This window comes from Aphelocoma coerulescens, chromosome 1 (assembly GCF_041296385.1).
Source record: "Aphelocoma coerulescens isolate FSJ_1873_10779 chromosome 1, UR_Acoe_1.0, whole genome shotgun sequence".
NCBI lineage: Eukaryota > Metazoa > Chordata > Aves > Passeriformes > Corvidae > Aphelocoma > Aphelocoma coerulescens.
Genome location: NC_091013.1, coordinates 28,639,434 through 28,657,150, shown reverse-complemented (window position 1 = coordinate 28,657,150; position 17,717 = coordinate 28,639,434). Strand labels below are relative to the sequence as shown.

At 42.5% G+C, this 17,717-nt stretch overlaps 2 protein-coding genes across 5 annotated transcripts in view; one reads left to right on the top strand and one right to left on the bottom strand.

Moving 5' to 3' along the window:
- Positions 1–3,099, top strand: part of ECRG4 (ECRG4 augurin precursor) — a 69,903-nt gene extending 66,804 nt beyond the window's left edge. For both annotated transcript variants that reach the window (XM_069029016.1, XM_069029010.1), the window contains 2 exons: positions 312–463; positions 2,523–3,099. In XM_069029016.1, the coding sequence (XP_068885117.1) occupies positions 312–463; positions 2,523–2,684 (314 nt within the window). In that variant the 3' untranslated portion in view covers positions 2,685–3,099. The remainder of the gene's footprint in view (positions 1–311; positions 464–2,522) is intronic.
- Positions 3,100–10,488: 7,389 nt separating this feature from the next.
- The window catches only part of UXS1 (UDP-glucuronate decarboxylase 1), a 57,347-nt gene continuing 50,118 nt past the window's right edge, over positions 10,489–17,717 (bottom strand). For all 3 annotated transcript variants that reach the window (XM_069005084.1, XM_069005092.1, XM_069005101.1), the window contains 5 exons: positions 17,539–17,582; positions 16,455–16,515; positions 14,974–15,031; positions 12,570–12,673; positions 10,489–11,321 (listed from right to left, as the gene is read on the bottom strand). In XM_069005084.1, coding sequence (XP_068861185.1) covers positions 11,190–11,321; positions 12,570–12,673; positions 14,974–15,031; positions 16,455–16,515; positions 17,539–17,582 — 399 coding nt within the window. In that variant the 3' untranslated portion in view covers positions 10,489–11,189. The remainder of the gene's footprint in view (positions 11,322–12,569; positions 12,674–14,973; positions 15,032–16,454; positions 16,516–17,538; positions 17,583–17,717) is intronic.

Here is a 17,717-nt window from a genome sequence, read left to right as displayed (position 1 = left end):
TCTCCTGAAAGCAAAACACATTATGTACATCCTCATTGAGTCTGGGTGTTTTTATTTGAATTCTTCAGTACGCTGCTGTACTTGTGCTCAGAAATGCTTTTCAAGAGTCCAGGAGAATGAGGGTAGCTGAGAAATCCTATTACACTGGTGATTCCTGGGTTTATTACTGTTGCTCTGCTACAGGCACTGCACTGGCAAGCACAAAGGTAATGGCATGATGTGAGAATCATTTTCTTACTTGCTCTAAGCAGTATGCTTCAGGCTGACCAAAAATTTCCTGGCATGCCTTTTGTGGGGGGAATTAATTTCAGCCCCTGCTGCTGTGAAGCCTGAGGTGTCAGCAAAAGCAGCCAAGGAGTTCCTGAGCAGCCTGAGACGCCAGAGGCGCCAGCTGTGGGACAGAAGCCAGCCCGACGTGCAGCAGTGGTACCAGCAGTTCCTGTACCTGGGCTTCGATGAGCAGGTAAGAAATGGAGAGCAGCACGGAGAGAAGGTGGCTTATAAAAAAGAGGGAGAACAGACAGGGATAGAACAAAGGGGATTGGGTTTAAATGAAAAAAGAAGAGATTTAGATTAGATGTTAGGAAGAAATTCTTTACTGTGAGGCACAAGACCAGGATGCCCAGGGACGTGGTTGATGCCCCAGTCCTCCAAGTGTTGAAGGCCAAGTTGGATGGGGCTTTGAGCAACCTGGTCTAGTAGAAGGTGTCCCTGCCCAGATTTCTTCTTTTAAAGTGGCAAATGTCACACAGAAATATAAGCTCTGTTACTTGTTAGAGATCCTTGCATTATTACACTAAGATCTTGTATGGAGTTCCTGCCTGCTATCAAACTTAAGCTTAATAAATTGCAGCTGGACACATGAACATAGTTTGCTTTGTGAAATAGGTGGCCAGACTCAAAGCAATCACTCGCATTTCAGGAAAGTAATTTGTCAGCCTCAACCTAATCAGCTTCTAAGCATGCTGAGAAATCCAAACCAAGCTGGCTGTGATTGGCACTCCTCAGTGAAATGGCACTGACATTACGCACCCAACGCACGCTTGTGCCTCCACAGCGTGGGCAGCTCCTGACCATCATGAACATTGGCAGCTGTGCCCCACTCTACATGTGAAAGGAAAACCACTGGATAATGTTCAGCCAACCTCCCTTCAAATGAGAAGGATACATTTTTTAAAAACAGGTTATTTGTAAAAACACTGGAGTGGAATCAAACTGCACAAAGCTCTACTAAATAGATGCTGGAATAGGGCAAATAAAGTGCATTTGGTTGCAGTCCCACATGCAGAATCATTTCTGCTTTTAATAAGAGGTAAAAATAGTTATAGATGTTGAATTCTTGGCTTCTATCAGCTGCATGAATATGTTTAATGAGATTGCATTGGCACAGGCAAGCTGGAATACATTTTAGAGCTTTATGCTATGTGGATTGCTTGGAAGATGAATGCATTCATTTTCAAAGCTGCAACAATTAGAAAAATAATCCTTTGCTTGAGTTGAAAATAATGAAGAGTACTTTTTTCTAAATTCTCCTGGATATTATGTGGATAAAAGTCACTTCTTAACAGCATGGCTATATCCCCCTTCACTAATAGGAATAGGAAAAATAGGAAAAGTGGTTTTATACATCAGAAACTGAAGACTGGGGGCAAATACCAAAAGTAACAAGGACAAACCATGCAGATAAAGTGAATTCTCCTCTGAGTTCCTGTATGCATTTCAAAAACTGAAATGAGGCCTGTTGTGGGATACAATGAATCCACTTAGTAGCTTTTCTTGAGTATTAAGACACAGTTTTAACAATGAAATAACTGTTTGTTCCAGCAAAGGACTTGGTCCATACTTATCCATTGTGTATTTTGCAAAACTTTTTTTTTTCCCCAAACCTCAGCCAAAAATATTTCCAAAGAGTCATTCAGATGGAAAGGCTTTGGCTTGGCAAGTATTTGATATCCTTGCACACTATTTTTCCTCTGCTGTTGGGAGCAGAACTGAAGTGCTTATTGCATTTCCATAGCCAGAAGGCTGCACTGTACCTTCGTTTTCACCCGTGCAAGGTGGGAGTGAGAGATCATAGACAGAAAGCAAAAGCCTGTTGCACCCCAGTCAGGGACATTGTGACTAAAGGCACAGGGCAAGGGAGAATGGAACCTTTAGATTTTTAATTGTAAAACACTGACATAATTCTGCAGTCCACCATTGACAAGGTAATATAAATGTTAAAGGTGCTTAGTTCATGTTTCAGGTGACGGCGCTCTCAGTTTAAGCACTTTGCAGTGGGCAGGGGGTGTAGGGCTGGGTCCCAGGTGGGGCTGGGCAGGACAATTCCTGCACACAGGGACCTGATAATCCCATAGAGAAGGTGAGTACAAGTCATAAAACCCCTTCGATCTAAAGATTTCCTTTATGACAATGTGCAAAGGATCTTAATTTCTGAAAGAGGCTCTTGCACCACTTCTGTTCCATCTCATCACTGTAGTTTCAGGCTGGAAAGCAAATGTTCTCTTTTTTTTTTCTGGCAGAAATTTGAAGATGACATCTCCTACTGGACAAACTTGGGGCGTGCTCGCAATGAGTACTATGGTGGGTACTACCAGCACCACTACGATGAGGATTCTCCCATTGGCCCACGAAACCCACACTCCTTCAGGCACGGAGCAGGCGTCAACTACGATGATTACTAATGCCATTTATCCTTCTATAGCTGTGCCTGTAGGGCTGCACTGGGGGAGGCTGAACCCTCCCTCAGCCACAGCGACCCCGCTTTTTCTTCTATTCTTGTCAAACAGCAAGAGCAAAGGAACAGCCAGACTCTGATGAAAGCAACATGACTTTTTTTAACTATCATTACTTAGTAGTACACTATATATAAAAAGTGTTAGAGAAATAAAGCTTTTTTGATAAAATAAACAGGTTGCCATTATTTAGTAGACTTTGTAACAGCAAGTTTAATCCCAACTGTATTACTACAGGTTCCTTTTTAAAGGGCTTTTTCATTTGCTGTCCTACAATCAATTGCAAAATTACATTGTATCATCTACTTTGGCATATATAATACATAATATAAGCCAGTACACTGAAGATGTGCCTGCCCATTCACATTCCTATTAACAAATAAACCAAATTATTCTTGGGAGAAAAGAAAAAAAGGATTCCTGTCAATTGAAGTGCTGCCTTGTTGCCTCCTCTGCCGTTGCCATACCTACAGCGTGCAGCCCTCCAAGCCTGACAAGGCACTCCTGCAGCTCTTGTTGGGTCAAGGACACAGATATTCACAAAAGCTAAATTCAGTGCAGAGGAGCTTGCCTACCTACAAAGCCTGTGAAAGGATTCTCCAGGGAACGGGCTCAAGGCAGGAACTTGACTTCAGCAGTAATTGCTGAGGCACAGAGCATCCAACTCGAGCGGCCCCAACCCCTCCCAGGCACGATAACCCAAAGGTTATCTTTGCTGAATACTCCCCTTTGTGTCCATTCCACTTAGCGTCAAGCTTTCAGCCTAGCTCAAAATAGGGAATAAAACAACAAAGTAAGCTATTTAAAATGAAGTTAGTGTCAGACAGCATCCAATACAATTCCCTGACATCATAATTTCCTACTGCAAAATTCCCTCTACACCAATTCAGACTGGAACATGCACATTAGGCTGAGCATCAAAATATATCACAGACTGGGCATCTGTTAGTGAAACACAGTGGATTAAAGGGGGATTTTTGGTGGTACCATGTATGTTAAGAATCCCAAAACATAACCAATTTTTGTATCACAGCAACATCAGCGTAGGAAGGAGATTTCAGCTGTCAGGGGCTTCCGGAGGAGCTCAGCAGAGGAAAGCACTGCTGGCACTTGACAAATGTAGAGGACAGGAAAGGGGCAGGTGAGGAAGGCTGCCTACTCCATGGCTTCTGGAACTGAAGAATCAGGATAAAGAGAGATTAAATGTGTTCTACCAACTATAGCAGTCAGAGAAGACAGCATGGATGCTTTAGCAGTCTCTCATCTAAAGCTTACAGGAAATTTCCAAAGCATGGATCATGGCAACACCACTCTTTACACTTCACTTCTTTCATAACTCTGAGTGTATTTCCCAATCTTTTGCTGAAAGCCCTCGTTTTGTGATGGACTGGTGTCTAGATGCAGCCCAGCACTATCCAGCTCCCTGCAGGAACACTTCCCAGGAGACAGCTCTTTGCTGAGAGAGCCAAACTGAACGAACACAGTCACTTCTCTGCACACACACATCCATGCTAGTCTAACATGCTCCAAATCCTCAGCCTTTCCTAGGCTTAATCTTGGCAGAATCCTTGCCAGTTTAATTGGCTTAAATTGGTGTGTTTCCTCACTACGAGAGCCTTTATTCCAAATATGGAATAATCACATTCTGAGTCAAGCACAGACTCTTTTGCACAGTTGGAAAACACCTATTCCTAGAAGAATATTTCCATTTTGTGTATTATCAAAAAAGTACGCTGAATTTGGCAACGTTAGAACCACGCTGATAATTTCCATCATTTCCCAGAATTTACAACTGGGAACTCAGACCTGCTGAATAAGGAAGAATAAAAAAAGTGCTGTAAATAAAGACAATCCCTCTTTAGGCCTTTGTAAACTGTCCATTCCTGCAGGCTGACTCAGTCTAGTCATCTGTGCCTTTCAGGCTCACAACCAAGTCTACGGTCTCTGTCTTCTGAATTCTCTAAGAGAAAAAATAATAAAAAAAAATCTTTTCTATTATGTTGTGTTGCAGGGTTAAGCAGTGGGACAGAGTTAACTTTCCCTGTAAGCACATGTATGATACCATGTTCTAGATTTGTGACTAAACCAGTGTAGGCAGGACACAAATGTTTTTGCTTTTGGGTGAACAGTGCCTGCACAGCCTGTTTTTCACACTGTTCCCCAGCAGGCAGGCTAGGAGTGGGTGAGGGGCTGGGAGGGGACATGGGTGGGAGAGCTGACCCAAACATTTGGCCAATTCCAAATGATGTAATGACTTGCTCAACACTAAAAGCTGGGAAGAAGACTAAGAGGGCGCAGGGCTTTACCTTCCAGGGAAGCCATTTCTGAAAGATGGGGTGAGCATCAGTCTTGCTTAGAAGAGATGGTGCGTGGCCTTTGCATCACCTGGGTTTCCCACTTCTTTGCTTCACTCATTAAAGTACTCTTACCTCAGCCCTCAAGAGTAGTCATTCCTGAGTGTCTAATTCTCTCCTGTTGGGGCAGGGGGAGGGAGTGGCTGTGAGGATACTTTGCTGCTGGTTGGGGTCACCCACCACAAGGCAACAGCTCTGAAGGCACCATCCTTCTTGCAGAGGGGTGCACCTGCTTGCAGTGCACCAGTTGCAATGATGGAAAACAAGCAAGGATGAGCCATCAGGCTTGGGCAAAAGGAAGAAGACTATTGGGGAAAAAATTTCATCAGATATGCATGGAGTACTTCAAAGTTTAATTTCCTTTGACTACTTCTGTCCCAAAACATAGACAGAACTGTGCACCTCCTCTCAGCACTTCCATTCTGCTATGCAGGCAGGAGAGAGCCTTTCATGTCACCATCACCCTCAGCCATCCCAGCACTGACATCACGTAACATCTCCAGCAAGATAGAAGAGCAGCAATTGTTCATTGTGGCTCCCTACAGAGCAGGAACAGCTTGGCCATGCTCCAGTGCTTCATGTTTCAAAGCCTGATGCTGCAACATCCCCAAGTTTGTTGGTGTCAGCCAGGCAAATCCATCAGACTCACAGGGCAGTGCTGCCTCCTTTGCTGGTAACACCTGCCAGCAAACCCTTCTGCCAAAGTATGGAAGCATTGCTGCCATGTCCCCACAGCCACTCTCATACACTTCCCCAAGCCTAGACCGAGATCGTGCTCTCCAAATTCAGTGTCTTCAGCAGCAGCCTCTTTTTTCTTTTTTTTTTTCTTTTTTAGAGGGTGACAGGTCATCATTCCCTTTAAGTTCTTACTTGTGACACGAACTTGTTTGGGATGGGGGGGGTTGAGCGTGTCTATCCCAGGACTGTTTCCCAGGTGGAAGATGTCACCTTCTGAGCTTAAAGCAGTGGGGTGGACAGAGCCCAGATTGCTGCACATGGCTTGGACAGCACTTAAGGCCACTGTTCCCTGTGGCTTTGTGCTTTGGACCTTCCAGCTGCTTCAGCTGTGGTATGGACCACGGCATTCAGAGGATCCTGCTCCTTGCTGAAGAGCATGTCAGCATCTAGGGAAAACACTGCAAGAATAAACAAGCTGGTGCTTGTTCCAGGCTGTAAATGGCAACAAACCAAGATGTAGTAGGGTCCTTGCTCAGGCACCAACTTGCCACACCCATGCTTATGAATCAGATGCCGAGGCAGCACAGCTGATCCCCGAGCGTCCCACAAGGAGTCCGCTTAGGGAAGAGCACGGATAGCTCTTGTGTCCTCTCTCAGCACCCGAGGAGGGTGTACATGCACACACACACAGGCAATCAGCAGGCAGTACTGGAGGCAAAGAAGTCAGATGGGCTCTTTGTGTAGGATTCCATGAGCAGGGTTTATTCTGAGCATAAAGGGATCCAGGGACAAAAAGCCCAGATTATGGAGGGTCCAGGGATTAAATACAGGGAGGAGTAGGGGCGGAGAAAGGGCCAGGGACCAATGGGACAAGGATCCAGGGGAGGAGCGTAGGCAGGGCCAGGATGCATAAACCAATGGGAGAACACAAAGGGAGGGGTTGGAATACAAGGCCAATGGGGTGTCGAGGAAAGGAGAACATTCTGGAACTGGGACTATGTAAGGCAGAAAGAGGTGGAGGGCCAACAGGCCAACCATCAAAGGATAATCTGCATAACAAAGGATAATCTACATAACAAGAACGGAGGCCTAAGGGAAGTCACCCTAACCAAGGAGGCACCTCTATACACTGACATCTGCCCACCAGAGTACTGCTGCTGTTTTAGGGCCTTGTGGCTCCTTGGTCAACTCAGTGGTAGCCTGGACCACTGCAACAGACAAAGATTTGTCAGATTTGCTATTATGAAACAAGCGAGAGGACTGAGACAAGGAACAGAGAACCAAAATCTGGTTTTTTTGCAAGAAATAGGAAGTGTTATTTTAGCAAAGCCTCCCTGTTGCTACAGAGTTGCACTCAGGAGCCTCCTGCCATACAGAGGGGGCCCTGCTTTGCTTCAGAACTATTGCTGCTCTCCTGGTAGCTCTAAGGAGTCAAGAGCTGCAAATAAGGCACTCCCTTCGGTCACCTGAAATCCCCGCACAGGGAAACGCTCACATCAGAGGAACTACGGCTTTGTGGCGGCTACGTTCCCAGCAATTTCAGAGAAGGGATGTATGGTTGCTAGGGCTAGCAGTGTTGAGTACACAGTTGCCTTGCTGTTAACAAAGCATCTTCTTCCTGTGGACAGGTGGCCCCTGACCAGCCCCTAACAACCCTCAGGGACTTCCTGGCCTCAAGTAGCACTAAACTCAATACCAGTAAGGCTGGGGACTGGCTCAATCCATCAAACTAATCGAAGCCTCATTTTGTCCTCTGTAGCCTGGTCTCTAAGGCAATTATGCCTCTTTCAACTTTGAAACTCAATTCAAACCCTGACAAAAAGTGAAGTTTTTTTCCCAATATACTACATTTCTAAAAACTTACTGAAAAAAATAGATTAAGACAATTTAATACCCAGGTGGCACTGAACTCACTGGCTACTAAACCCACCAGAGCCTGTACAGGTTAAGAGAAGCTACAAACACCTTAGACACAGAAACTACCAGATCATTACTTCCCCATATAGCAAAAAGATAGGCATGAGGCTTCTCTACACATTCATGGAATGACTTAAAATAAATTAGGTCTGCAAGCCCCTCTGTAGCTTGTCTGTAGAGTAGCAGTGTAACTGGCAATACTCCTTAGCAGCCTACATAGAGAAATAAAGGAAAAGTACATCATGCTCAAAAAAAAAAAAAAAAATCCAACTGTAGATCTCATGCTGTAGTAACCTCCAGAAGCAGGAGTGGTCCTCCTTCTGAGGATCAAAGAACACACAGCAGTTGGTGCCTTGCACACCTTTCCTTCTGGAAAGCTGGTCTCACCCACCAGCACCAAGCTGGCCAGCTCCCTCTGCTGCATTGTGTATTTCCTACTGAGAGGGGAGGACTTGTACCAAACACCAGCTGAGCTGCCCATTTGTACAGATCACTGTGAGAAAACAGGCACCTCAAGTTTGGTCATGTCAGTTTTACTGTGTCTGCCAGAACAGATGACAGCAGAAATTTCCAATTCTCAAGTTTTCCAGGGGGAAAAAAAAAAAAAAAAAAGCATATCTCAGCTTCATACACTCCCAAATCCTCTATTTCCAAGCTTTCAGAGCTGTATTCTACTGTCCTCCATCAAAAGTGGCTCTTCTGGAGAGGCAGCAGCTCTTTCTTACCTGTGGTTCCCAATACACTTGATGCCTCTTTCTGCTGCTGTCTAACCCCAGATGGGAGCAGAGCCCCAACATGCAAAACTTCATCTGCCTTCTTGAAGACTCAGTCCAGACCAGACAAAACCCCACACTTTCAGTCTAAAGCACCAGCAGACTCTATTTTAACATGATTCATGCCTTTCCAATCAGCCCCAGGGCCAGTCAGTCACTGGCTTCAAAGCCTAAGGGCAACAGCTGCCTCAGCTGCTGTTGTTGGAAGATACTATTTAGAGAGAGTATGGGAGCTGAACCAGGAACCTCTGAAACAAAAACTAGAAACAGTATGAGGAAAGTAGCAAACCCACAGTCTTGTCCTTCAGGCCCAGTGGGAGGCATCACACACACCCACAGATGGGTTGTGCTAGTACCAGCCACTTTGCTCTCTTCAATTTGCTCCTTTTATGCTCCTTTATGCTCCTTTTTCAGCCTGTGAAAAATTCTAAAGAGCTTTTAAATCCCTCTTGGTTGTATCTAAAGGTTCAGACTTCCTGGGAGATTACTTTTCTTGAACATACACGTTTTGTGCTAGTTTGTAGCAGCACGCTTGTGCCTGTACAAGTTCACATACTTAGTACTGAAGTCAGTGGATTAAATAAAAAACAGCTCTGGAAGTAACACAGTAGCCAGAGCTCCCATTTACTCTCCGTGGTTGCACTGAATGTTGGACCAGGGTTGCACCTGTGTCCCATCTCCTCACAGAGTTTGGTGTTCAATGGCACAATCTGCACCAGGAATGAAATCTAAGGAGAAAGAGCATCGTCCCCCAAATATAATCTCCACCTTAAGGGTTTTAAGGGTTAAAACCACCATGCTGGAGCTGATTAACAGTTCTCTCCACAGAACGACTAAAGAAGTGGGCACTACTTTCACACATGTCCAGCTGTGGCTTCGAGTACAGGGAGAGGCTGTGCTTTGTGAGTGTTTCAGTAATGACAGGTTACAGGCACATTTGGAGCAGCACACCATGGTGTACTTTTCAGGCAATTTAGTATGGAATAAAGGCCCAGATCAAGTACCTAGAAAAAGGCTTCAAACAAAAAAAGCAGATCTCAAGCTGCTCGGCTGTGAAAAGATGGAGGTAATGTGTAATATCTGAATTCCACCTCTGAATCCAGCCAGAAAAATGCACCCTGGCTCCCCATCTCAGCTGCACGGGAGATTTCCAGCGGAAGAAAACGTGCACTTGTGAGCAAGGAAAAACCCTTTTGTCTTAAAAGAATCCCTGCAGCCCCACTGCAGGCAGGGCACTGCAATGAATGCAGCAAGCCCACCACTGCTGGATTCACTGGGCACTTTACCAGACAGACTGGATGAGACTCCAAGCCATGCAAGCACCATGAGGCTCTGGCAGACAGCTCAGACTCTGCAAAGGGGCCTAAATGCCACAATACTCTCAGGGTCTTCCCAAGGCTGGGCATAACATCACCACTACTGGTAACTCTCAATTTACCATCAACCTAAAGATACTCAAAGGCTAATAAAAACATCAAGCTTTAACGAGATAAAAGTCAAGTCACTTTGCTTGATGAGATTTTGGATTTTCAATTTTGAGTGGCACTATACCAAAATACGTTTTAAATACCTTTTAAAAACTAGGAGAATTATTAAAAATAAGGGGAATTGGAGGGGGTTTTTTGTTTGACTGGTTTGGTTGTGGGCACTTTTGTTTTTTCCTAAGATGACAGGCATAGTTACCAAAGCTGAAAGCATTTACTGGAAATTTAGTAATTGCTTAAAATAGAAACACTTCCTCAGTGTTTCCTCAGGGAGGCTGAAGTTAGGCTCCATGGTTCAAAGAACATATTACACTCCTGCATCACTATCAACTACCTGAACTAGAGTAAATGAGGATGGCTTTGTCCAATCTATTTCAACAGACATCCTGCAGCCATTACTATACATCTGTTAAGAGACAAACAATGCAAGACCAAAGTTAGTAACTTTGAGTGGATTATTTACAGGCTGTTACTTTATAATTAATACACAATAAATCCAGAGATGTGCAAATCCAGAGAAATGCCTACAGTGAAACCTTGAAACTAGTAAACAGAAGTTTCAGTATTTTATTAAAATAGCATATTCAACCACTGTAACCAATAATACATTAACTTTATTCCCAGAGTACGCACAACACAGTAGTGATTCAAAATATCCTTATCCATGGTAATCAATGAAAATATCTCAAATTCAAGTGTACAACTAAAACTAAACCTTTGAAAAAATCTCTCCTTTAAAGAATACATAAAGCTCTCATACAGAATTCTTTTAAACTCTTCTATATGCAGATGTCAGTGTCTCTCACCTGACAATACCACTAGTTTTTTTCTTATGCATAGTAGAACATCTCATATTTTATAGTACCCATTTTATAAATAAATTGGCATTTTCCATCCCGTTTGTGTTTATCATCAGCTTCACAAAGAAACCAGTAAATAAAACTGTCAAGGACAGTCACAACAAAATGATCTCACATCAAGATATAAAACTTGAAGATACTAAAAGATGCTTCTACTCTATTTTACATAAAAAGACAGATTTAAAAAGTGCAAGGCAAGATTTGCAGGGAAAGGGAATATTTATGTTATTTTTAGGCACATCCACTTCTTTAAAGCAAGCTTCAGAATGAAATTCCAGTTCGTTCTTCATGATACCTGTTTTAAAGTCTTTCTCTCGCAAAAAGAAAAAAAAAAAAAATTACATCCGTCAAATGTCAAGCAGGAAATTTCCTGTCCAACTAATAGTCTTCAGTTATGTCTTGTTCTTCCTTTTTTCATCCTTGCAGGTTTTGGTTTGGGAATATACTGATTGTTCGCCTGATACTCAAGTTCTTTACGGAAGTAATGAATTGCTTTATTCAAACCTTCTTCCAATGGGACCTGTTCCCAAAAGTGAGGAGAGAATTGTATCACTCTAGGTTCACATCAGGGTATTTCACAACAGTTTCTTTTGTACAACAGTTATCACAAGGGAGCCAGGGAGTTTCAGTCTTAGCCAATCTAAGTATTAACAGCACCACATGCTGGTTACATCTCCTCACTGCTGATGCAGCTGACCTTTAAACAGCACTTATGTTTTCTGACATAGTAAGTCAAAAAACCCAACAAATTTAAATCTCACACATGGTTATGATTGGTGTGTTTAGTATCGAAACAGACATGCATAATTCTACTTTCAATTCCTAATGCATTGAAAGAGACAAACACCCAGCATTTAAGCCCCTTCTGTTTGTAAGGATTAAAGATCCTCTTTTGCAGCATGCTATAAAGCTGGCATCCAGTATCTCATTTGATATTCTTAAATCCTCTACAAATAATTGTAATCCTACAAATTGCAGTGTTTAAATACAGACATAGAATACAAAGACAGGAACAACAGAGGAGTTGTTTTCTCAGGAGCCATATGCTCTGACATGCTTGCTGACACCATCACCAGTATAGGAAGATAAAAACAGCAGCACAGAAACTGTTGGCCTTGCTGTACCAACACTGTACTGCTACTTCAGAGCAAGTTTTGTTACTGTCTGTGCCAAACACAGAAGGCCAGAAATACAGAAGTTAAACCTTTTGTGTTTGCAACACTTTGCTATCACCCTTGTGCTGTCAGACATGGTCTATTAATATCAGATGCCCCTGTGAACCCTTTCAGAACGGTCTGGATCCAATTTCTATTATGAGGCTTACATTTACTAGGTAGGTTCACATGTTTCCTGGACTGATTTTTGTCTGCAAATTTAAAAAAGGCTATAAACCACTGTGCTAGTTAGAATGGGGAACTGGCAAAGAAAGCCACACCTTTTCCTGGGATTAGGCAGATCTTTCCAAGCAAACCAACTTCTGTTGCCAGCTACAGGAGTGATGATTGCAGCAACACCAGCAAACCCATTAGCTATGGGCTTGGTAACGTAAGTAACTATGTGCCATATACTCCGAAGGATTTATCAGGCTTACAGAAAGGTAAACATCTCATAATATGCAAGTGAAAAACTTTAAAATGTTAAAACTATTCTGGAGAGGGTGTTAGGCAGATATTCCAGCAAGGGAAATTATTGTTATTATGTGGCCCTCCCTCAAGCCCCCTATGTTTCCTGGCGTTTTCTCACACAACAGTAATTGATCTGTACATACCACAGGTTCCCAGCCAAGCAGTAACTTGGCTTTTCGGATGTCAGGTTTTCGTTTTTGAGGGTCATCCTGTGCTTCTGAGAGAAACTGGATTTCACTCCCACTGCCTATTAAACAAGAGACTGTGATTTATCATCTGCAATTCACTACGATTTCCATTTACATCTTTTCTGCCAACTGGAGCAGCAGGTCTTTCTGCAGCTCTCTGCTTCATAATTCAACCACTGAAATGCTTTGCACAGACACAGGAGCACTGCATGCAACAGCTGGGTGAACCACCTGTCCCATAGCAACACACATTCACAAAGCATTTCACAAAGATTTCAGCAGGGACTCACAAAAATTAAGCTATGCTCACAGACCAGTCTATTAACCTTCTATGAGGAAATTACTGTTTCAGTAGCCAAGGGCAGAGAAGTGGGTATCACCTGCTTTGACTTCACTGATGCTTTTGACACTGTCTTTGACACCCTCACTGAGTGCTGGATGAGCAGTGAGGAGGACTGAAAACTGCACGGCCAGGCCCAGAGGGTGGTGATCAGTTAGAGACTGGTAACTAGTGCTATACCCCAAGGGTCAGCACTGGATCAATACTGAACTGCTGATAACACCAGAGTACTGTGCTGCCATCCAGACCTCGAGAATGGAGGCTGGAGAAAGGCCTCATGAAATTCAGCAAGTTCAAAGTCCTGAATCTGGGAAGGTACAGGCTGAGGACCAACCAGCTGAACACAACTTGGCAGGAAAGGACTGTGGGGATCCTGGTGGACACCAAGCTGAATATGAACCAGTCATACACACTTGCCACAAAGAAGGCAGATGATATCCTGGGCTGTAGAAGTGCTGCCAGAGGACAAGGGAGATCAGCTTTCCCACTCATCAGCACTGATGAGATCCATATTGAGGACTGGATCCAGTTCTAGGGTCCCCAGTATGAGAGACAGGGACATACAGAGAGAGCAACAAAAGGGCCATGGTGGTGATGAAGGGACTGGAGTATGAGGAGAGGCTGAAAGACCTGGGGCCCTTCAGCCTGGAGAAGAGAAGGCTATGGGGAATTTCATCCATGTGTATAAATACCAGATAGGGGGATTAAGAAGAGGGACCCAGGCTCTTTCCATTGGCGCCCAGTGACAGGACCAGAGACAGTGGGCACAAACTGAAACACAGATGGCCCAAGAGGATGTGGAGTCTCTACCCTTGGAGATACTTAAAAGCCATCTGTACATGGTCCCAGGCCACTGCTGGTTGTAGGTTGCCCTGCCTGAGCTGAGGGGTTGGACCAAGGGACCTCCAGAGGTCCTTTCCAACCTCAACCATTCCATGATTGTTAGCACTTCGGCATTACAAAAGGGCTTCAGTTTCTCCTTGCCCCTAATCTCCTTTCTGATTTAAATAACCAAGCACTTGCCTTTCCTCCAGAACAATACACAGGAAGGGGCCAATTCTTCTAGCCAAATCTAGCAAATAGTTTACATGCCATTTTAGAACTAAACCACCTCCCTGGGTGGACTGGAACACATCAAGTTGTTTGTGAATAGACAAACAGAGGTGACAATTATTCTATGTGTCTGATGGGTTTGGTGCTGTGTTTTTTTCATTTCCTTCCCTGATCTGTGGATTCAAAAACGTTTTCCGGAGGGAACAGTCTTTTATTAGAAACACCACATGCATCAGCTTCCGTGTTGTGTTTGAATTCATCTTTTTTAGATCTGTCAGAAGCACTTCTGGAATGTACAGACTAAAAGCTCTTGGCTAATGGCAGCAGGATGTTTTATCTCATTAGGGTGCCACACTAGAAGACCAAGCACAACCATTTGCTTCCATTTTTGAGAGCTCCGATCTGCTACAGGCATCAGAGCAAGAATGAAGAGGAAGACACAGTGTTTTCTTCCCAGGTGCTGTCAACCCTTTCAAGGATCACTGTTAGAAACAGTGAAAAGAACAGAGAAAGACTGTTGCCACAGCATGAGGTTTTTCATGGTAGTTGAAGGACCACAGCCTGTACAACTGTGAAGAACCACCTTCCTGAAGTATCCCTATTGCAGCTAAGATACTATGCAGGACATTTGCATTCATATGTTTTACATTTCATTTATGTATTGTCCTTGTGCCAAAACAAACCTAAAAAATTGCCTAAACATTATACAAATTAATGGGTATAGATTGCACAGATACACAGAAAATTTATTCATTCTACTCTTCATGCAACAGTTTACAGACAATTGAGAGCATTTGGATTATCTTATTAATATTTAATGATACGATTAAATGCCTTTGATAAAATTATTAAGAAATCCAAAGACTAATTAAATTATCCACATATTACACACACTAATCAAGTAATAATTATCTAACGACAATAATTACTTCATAAACTTTACAAAGAATTACTAATCATACTCACCAACAAGTTTTTTAATTAACTGGGCAAACTCTAGGATAGTGTGTTCTTCTGGGTTTCCCTACAAACATAAGAGATGCTCATTTCAGTAACGATTAAACACCTTACAACATGCTAGACAAGAGATGGTTCCAACAGGGGCATGTTAAACTCTGAAAAAGCTAAACATAAAGATTTACTCTACTTTGTTGAAAAAAAAAAAGCAACTTTGACAAGCTCCTTACTCATTAGAGAATTTGTCTTCCATTATATTTGCTTTGGTAATTCAGTGTATGTAGGGAGGTGTCGTCATCCTCCAAAAAAGTCAGTCTGTAAAGAGTTGGCAATCACAGTAAAGGCCTATGTCACTGAGCAGCCCACACAGCCACATCAGCTGGAAATCTGGATTCAAGGACTGTGCCCAGTTGAGGACAGATGTCATGAAGAAGTATGGTAAGCTCTTGGTTCATCCAAAGTTAGGAAACCAAACTCATTTATCTGGAAACAACTGCTTCTGCATTTACTACAGCTTACATATCAATACATAAGGGCTACTTGCTTTCCTATACAATATTCCTTTTCTTTTTTTTTTAACCAACTTGCAAATAATCTCCTGATCAACATTTCAGAATAAAATGCTGAACACTTTCTGCTACCATTAGCTCACCTTCATCCGACTCAATTCCCTCCATCCCTAGCTTTCCTCGTTTCAAAACTCTTCTTTATCACATCTCATTTGACCTAAAGCTGAGCACTTAAGATACATACAGATTTAAATACTGAGTTTTCTGAAGACAAAGCATGTGATAGAGTTTAACATTATCAGCCTTTGGATAGAAACACTGAAATTAACTCATGGCCACAGGAGAAAAGGAAAATTAGTGAACAACTGCCCTGAAGAGTTGAGTATTTAATTGGGCAAAAGTTGGCATACTCAAGAAATTACTTGGGATATACATTCCTTTTCTGTTCTTAAATTCACTGCTAAGAGTAAACTGACAACAAACAGGATGGAACAAAAATCTTACTAGACAAGTTAAGTTCCAAGCATTTTAAACAATATTAGAGAGCTATACCATAAAATACTATCACATTTTCCTCTAATCCAGAGTAGTATGAAACAATTTCTAATTATCTAGAGCTAAGTATTCCTTCAGTGCTTTCTTCCCACTAAAATTAGTCTTCAGTCATTTTCTTGGTGCACTTTGTACATGTCCCCCACACATTTTTTTCCTTCGTATTCTAATTACATACATCTTCTTGCTAAAACAAATGAAAAACTCCAGCTGATTTATCCTGTTCTTGGAACTGGAAGATCTCAACATCTAGGGGCTTAGTCTACTTATTTATAAAGACAGTACATGGGAGAATACGTTCTTCATAATAGAAAGACCTTTTTTGTTCCATTTATTTTTTCTAGAAATCAGTACCAGTGACAAGGAAGAAAACAGAGGTGATGTTGACCAGTGCACAGTAACTCAGTAGAGTGGAGCACTCATACTCACCAAGTTGACAGGACTGCTGACATTGCTGTTCATCAATGCCACCAACCCGTTCACAAGATCACTGTAAAAGAAGGAAGAACAGATTGATGCAATTTCCACTTCTCTATAAAAAGTATTCTTGTCTAAAAAGAGAGCTGACTCCCAAGAGCTCCAGTAAAGCAGATCAGGCAGCTGTGGAATGGTGAAACCAGATTTCAATGGGCGCATGTTTTCTTGAGTGTTTGTATTAAAAAATGATTAATATTTCCTCTTCTCTCCAGCATCCAAGCATATTTGGAGGCTGATTTCCAATGCATTTCAAACAGAATAGAGCAAGTTGTAATACAGAGACACATAACACTACCACCTGCTTTTGCAGCCTGTTGTTTGAATTTGTCTTTTTGTTTTCAAAAATCAGTATTTTGGTGTTACTTTCCCCCAGCAATATAACCCAAAGTTATTTTGGATTATTAGCCACGAACTAAGCACCTTGGCCCTTGACACAGAAATCCAGATCCTTTTCATTACGACTTATAATTGGGAAAGGAATGGGTATGACCTGATGGGGTTTCTTCAACATCTATTACCACTGATACTACTTTCAGCAGAGGGAAAGAACATTTCCAAGCAAAGAATGATTAAAACAACCCAGAAGTCCAGCATAGGTTTTCTTAGCTTTTTTCTTGTGCATAGTTTGCACACCAACCACAGCAGTCCCAAAGACACGAGGTGGCAGCATTGCATTAAAATGCAAGGAGTGATGAACTGCTCAGCTCTAGAAACTCGTCTGTTACTTGCCATCTCTGGAAGGGAAGAGCACATTAGTATCTCAAGTAAAATTCTAAACCAATTAATGCTTTTCTTCTCGGTATTTTTAAAAACTTCCATGTCTCCCTTCTGAAAGTAAAGTTGGCTTCTAAGAGCTCCAGTAAAGAAGATCAGGCAGCTGAGAAATGCTGAAATCAGATTTCAATGGGTTCATGTTTTTTTGAGCGTTTGTATTAAAAAATGATTAAAAAAAGTAAAGCAAATGCACATGCATACAAAGCTGACCAGGCTAACGGAACCATGACGTAAATTATCAGCCAGTACAAACAAGGCTTACCTGACATACTGGAAAGCTCTTGTCTGAGTTCCAGGTCCATAGACCTAAAATCGTATGAAAAATAGGAAAGTTAATAAATACAGAAGTCCTTTCTACCCCAATTATCTTTTCTTTACCTTTCTAGAAAAGTGTCTCAAGGAGAAACACTTGAGACACAAGCTCAATGTTACAGGAATGGA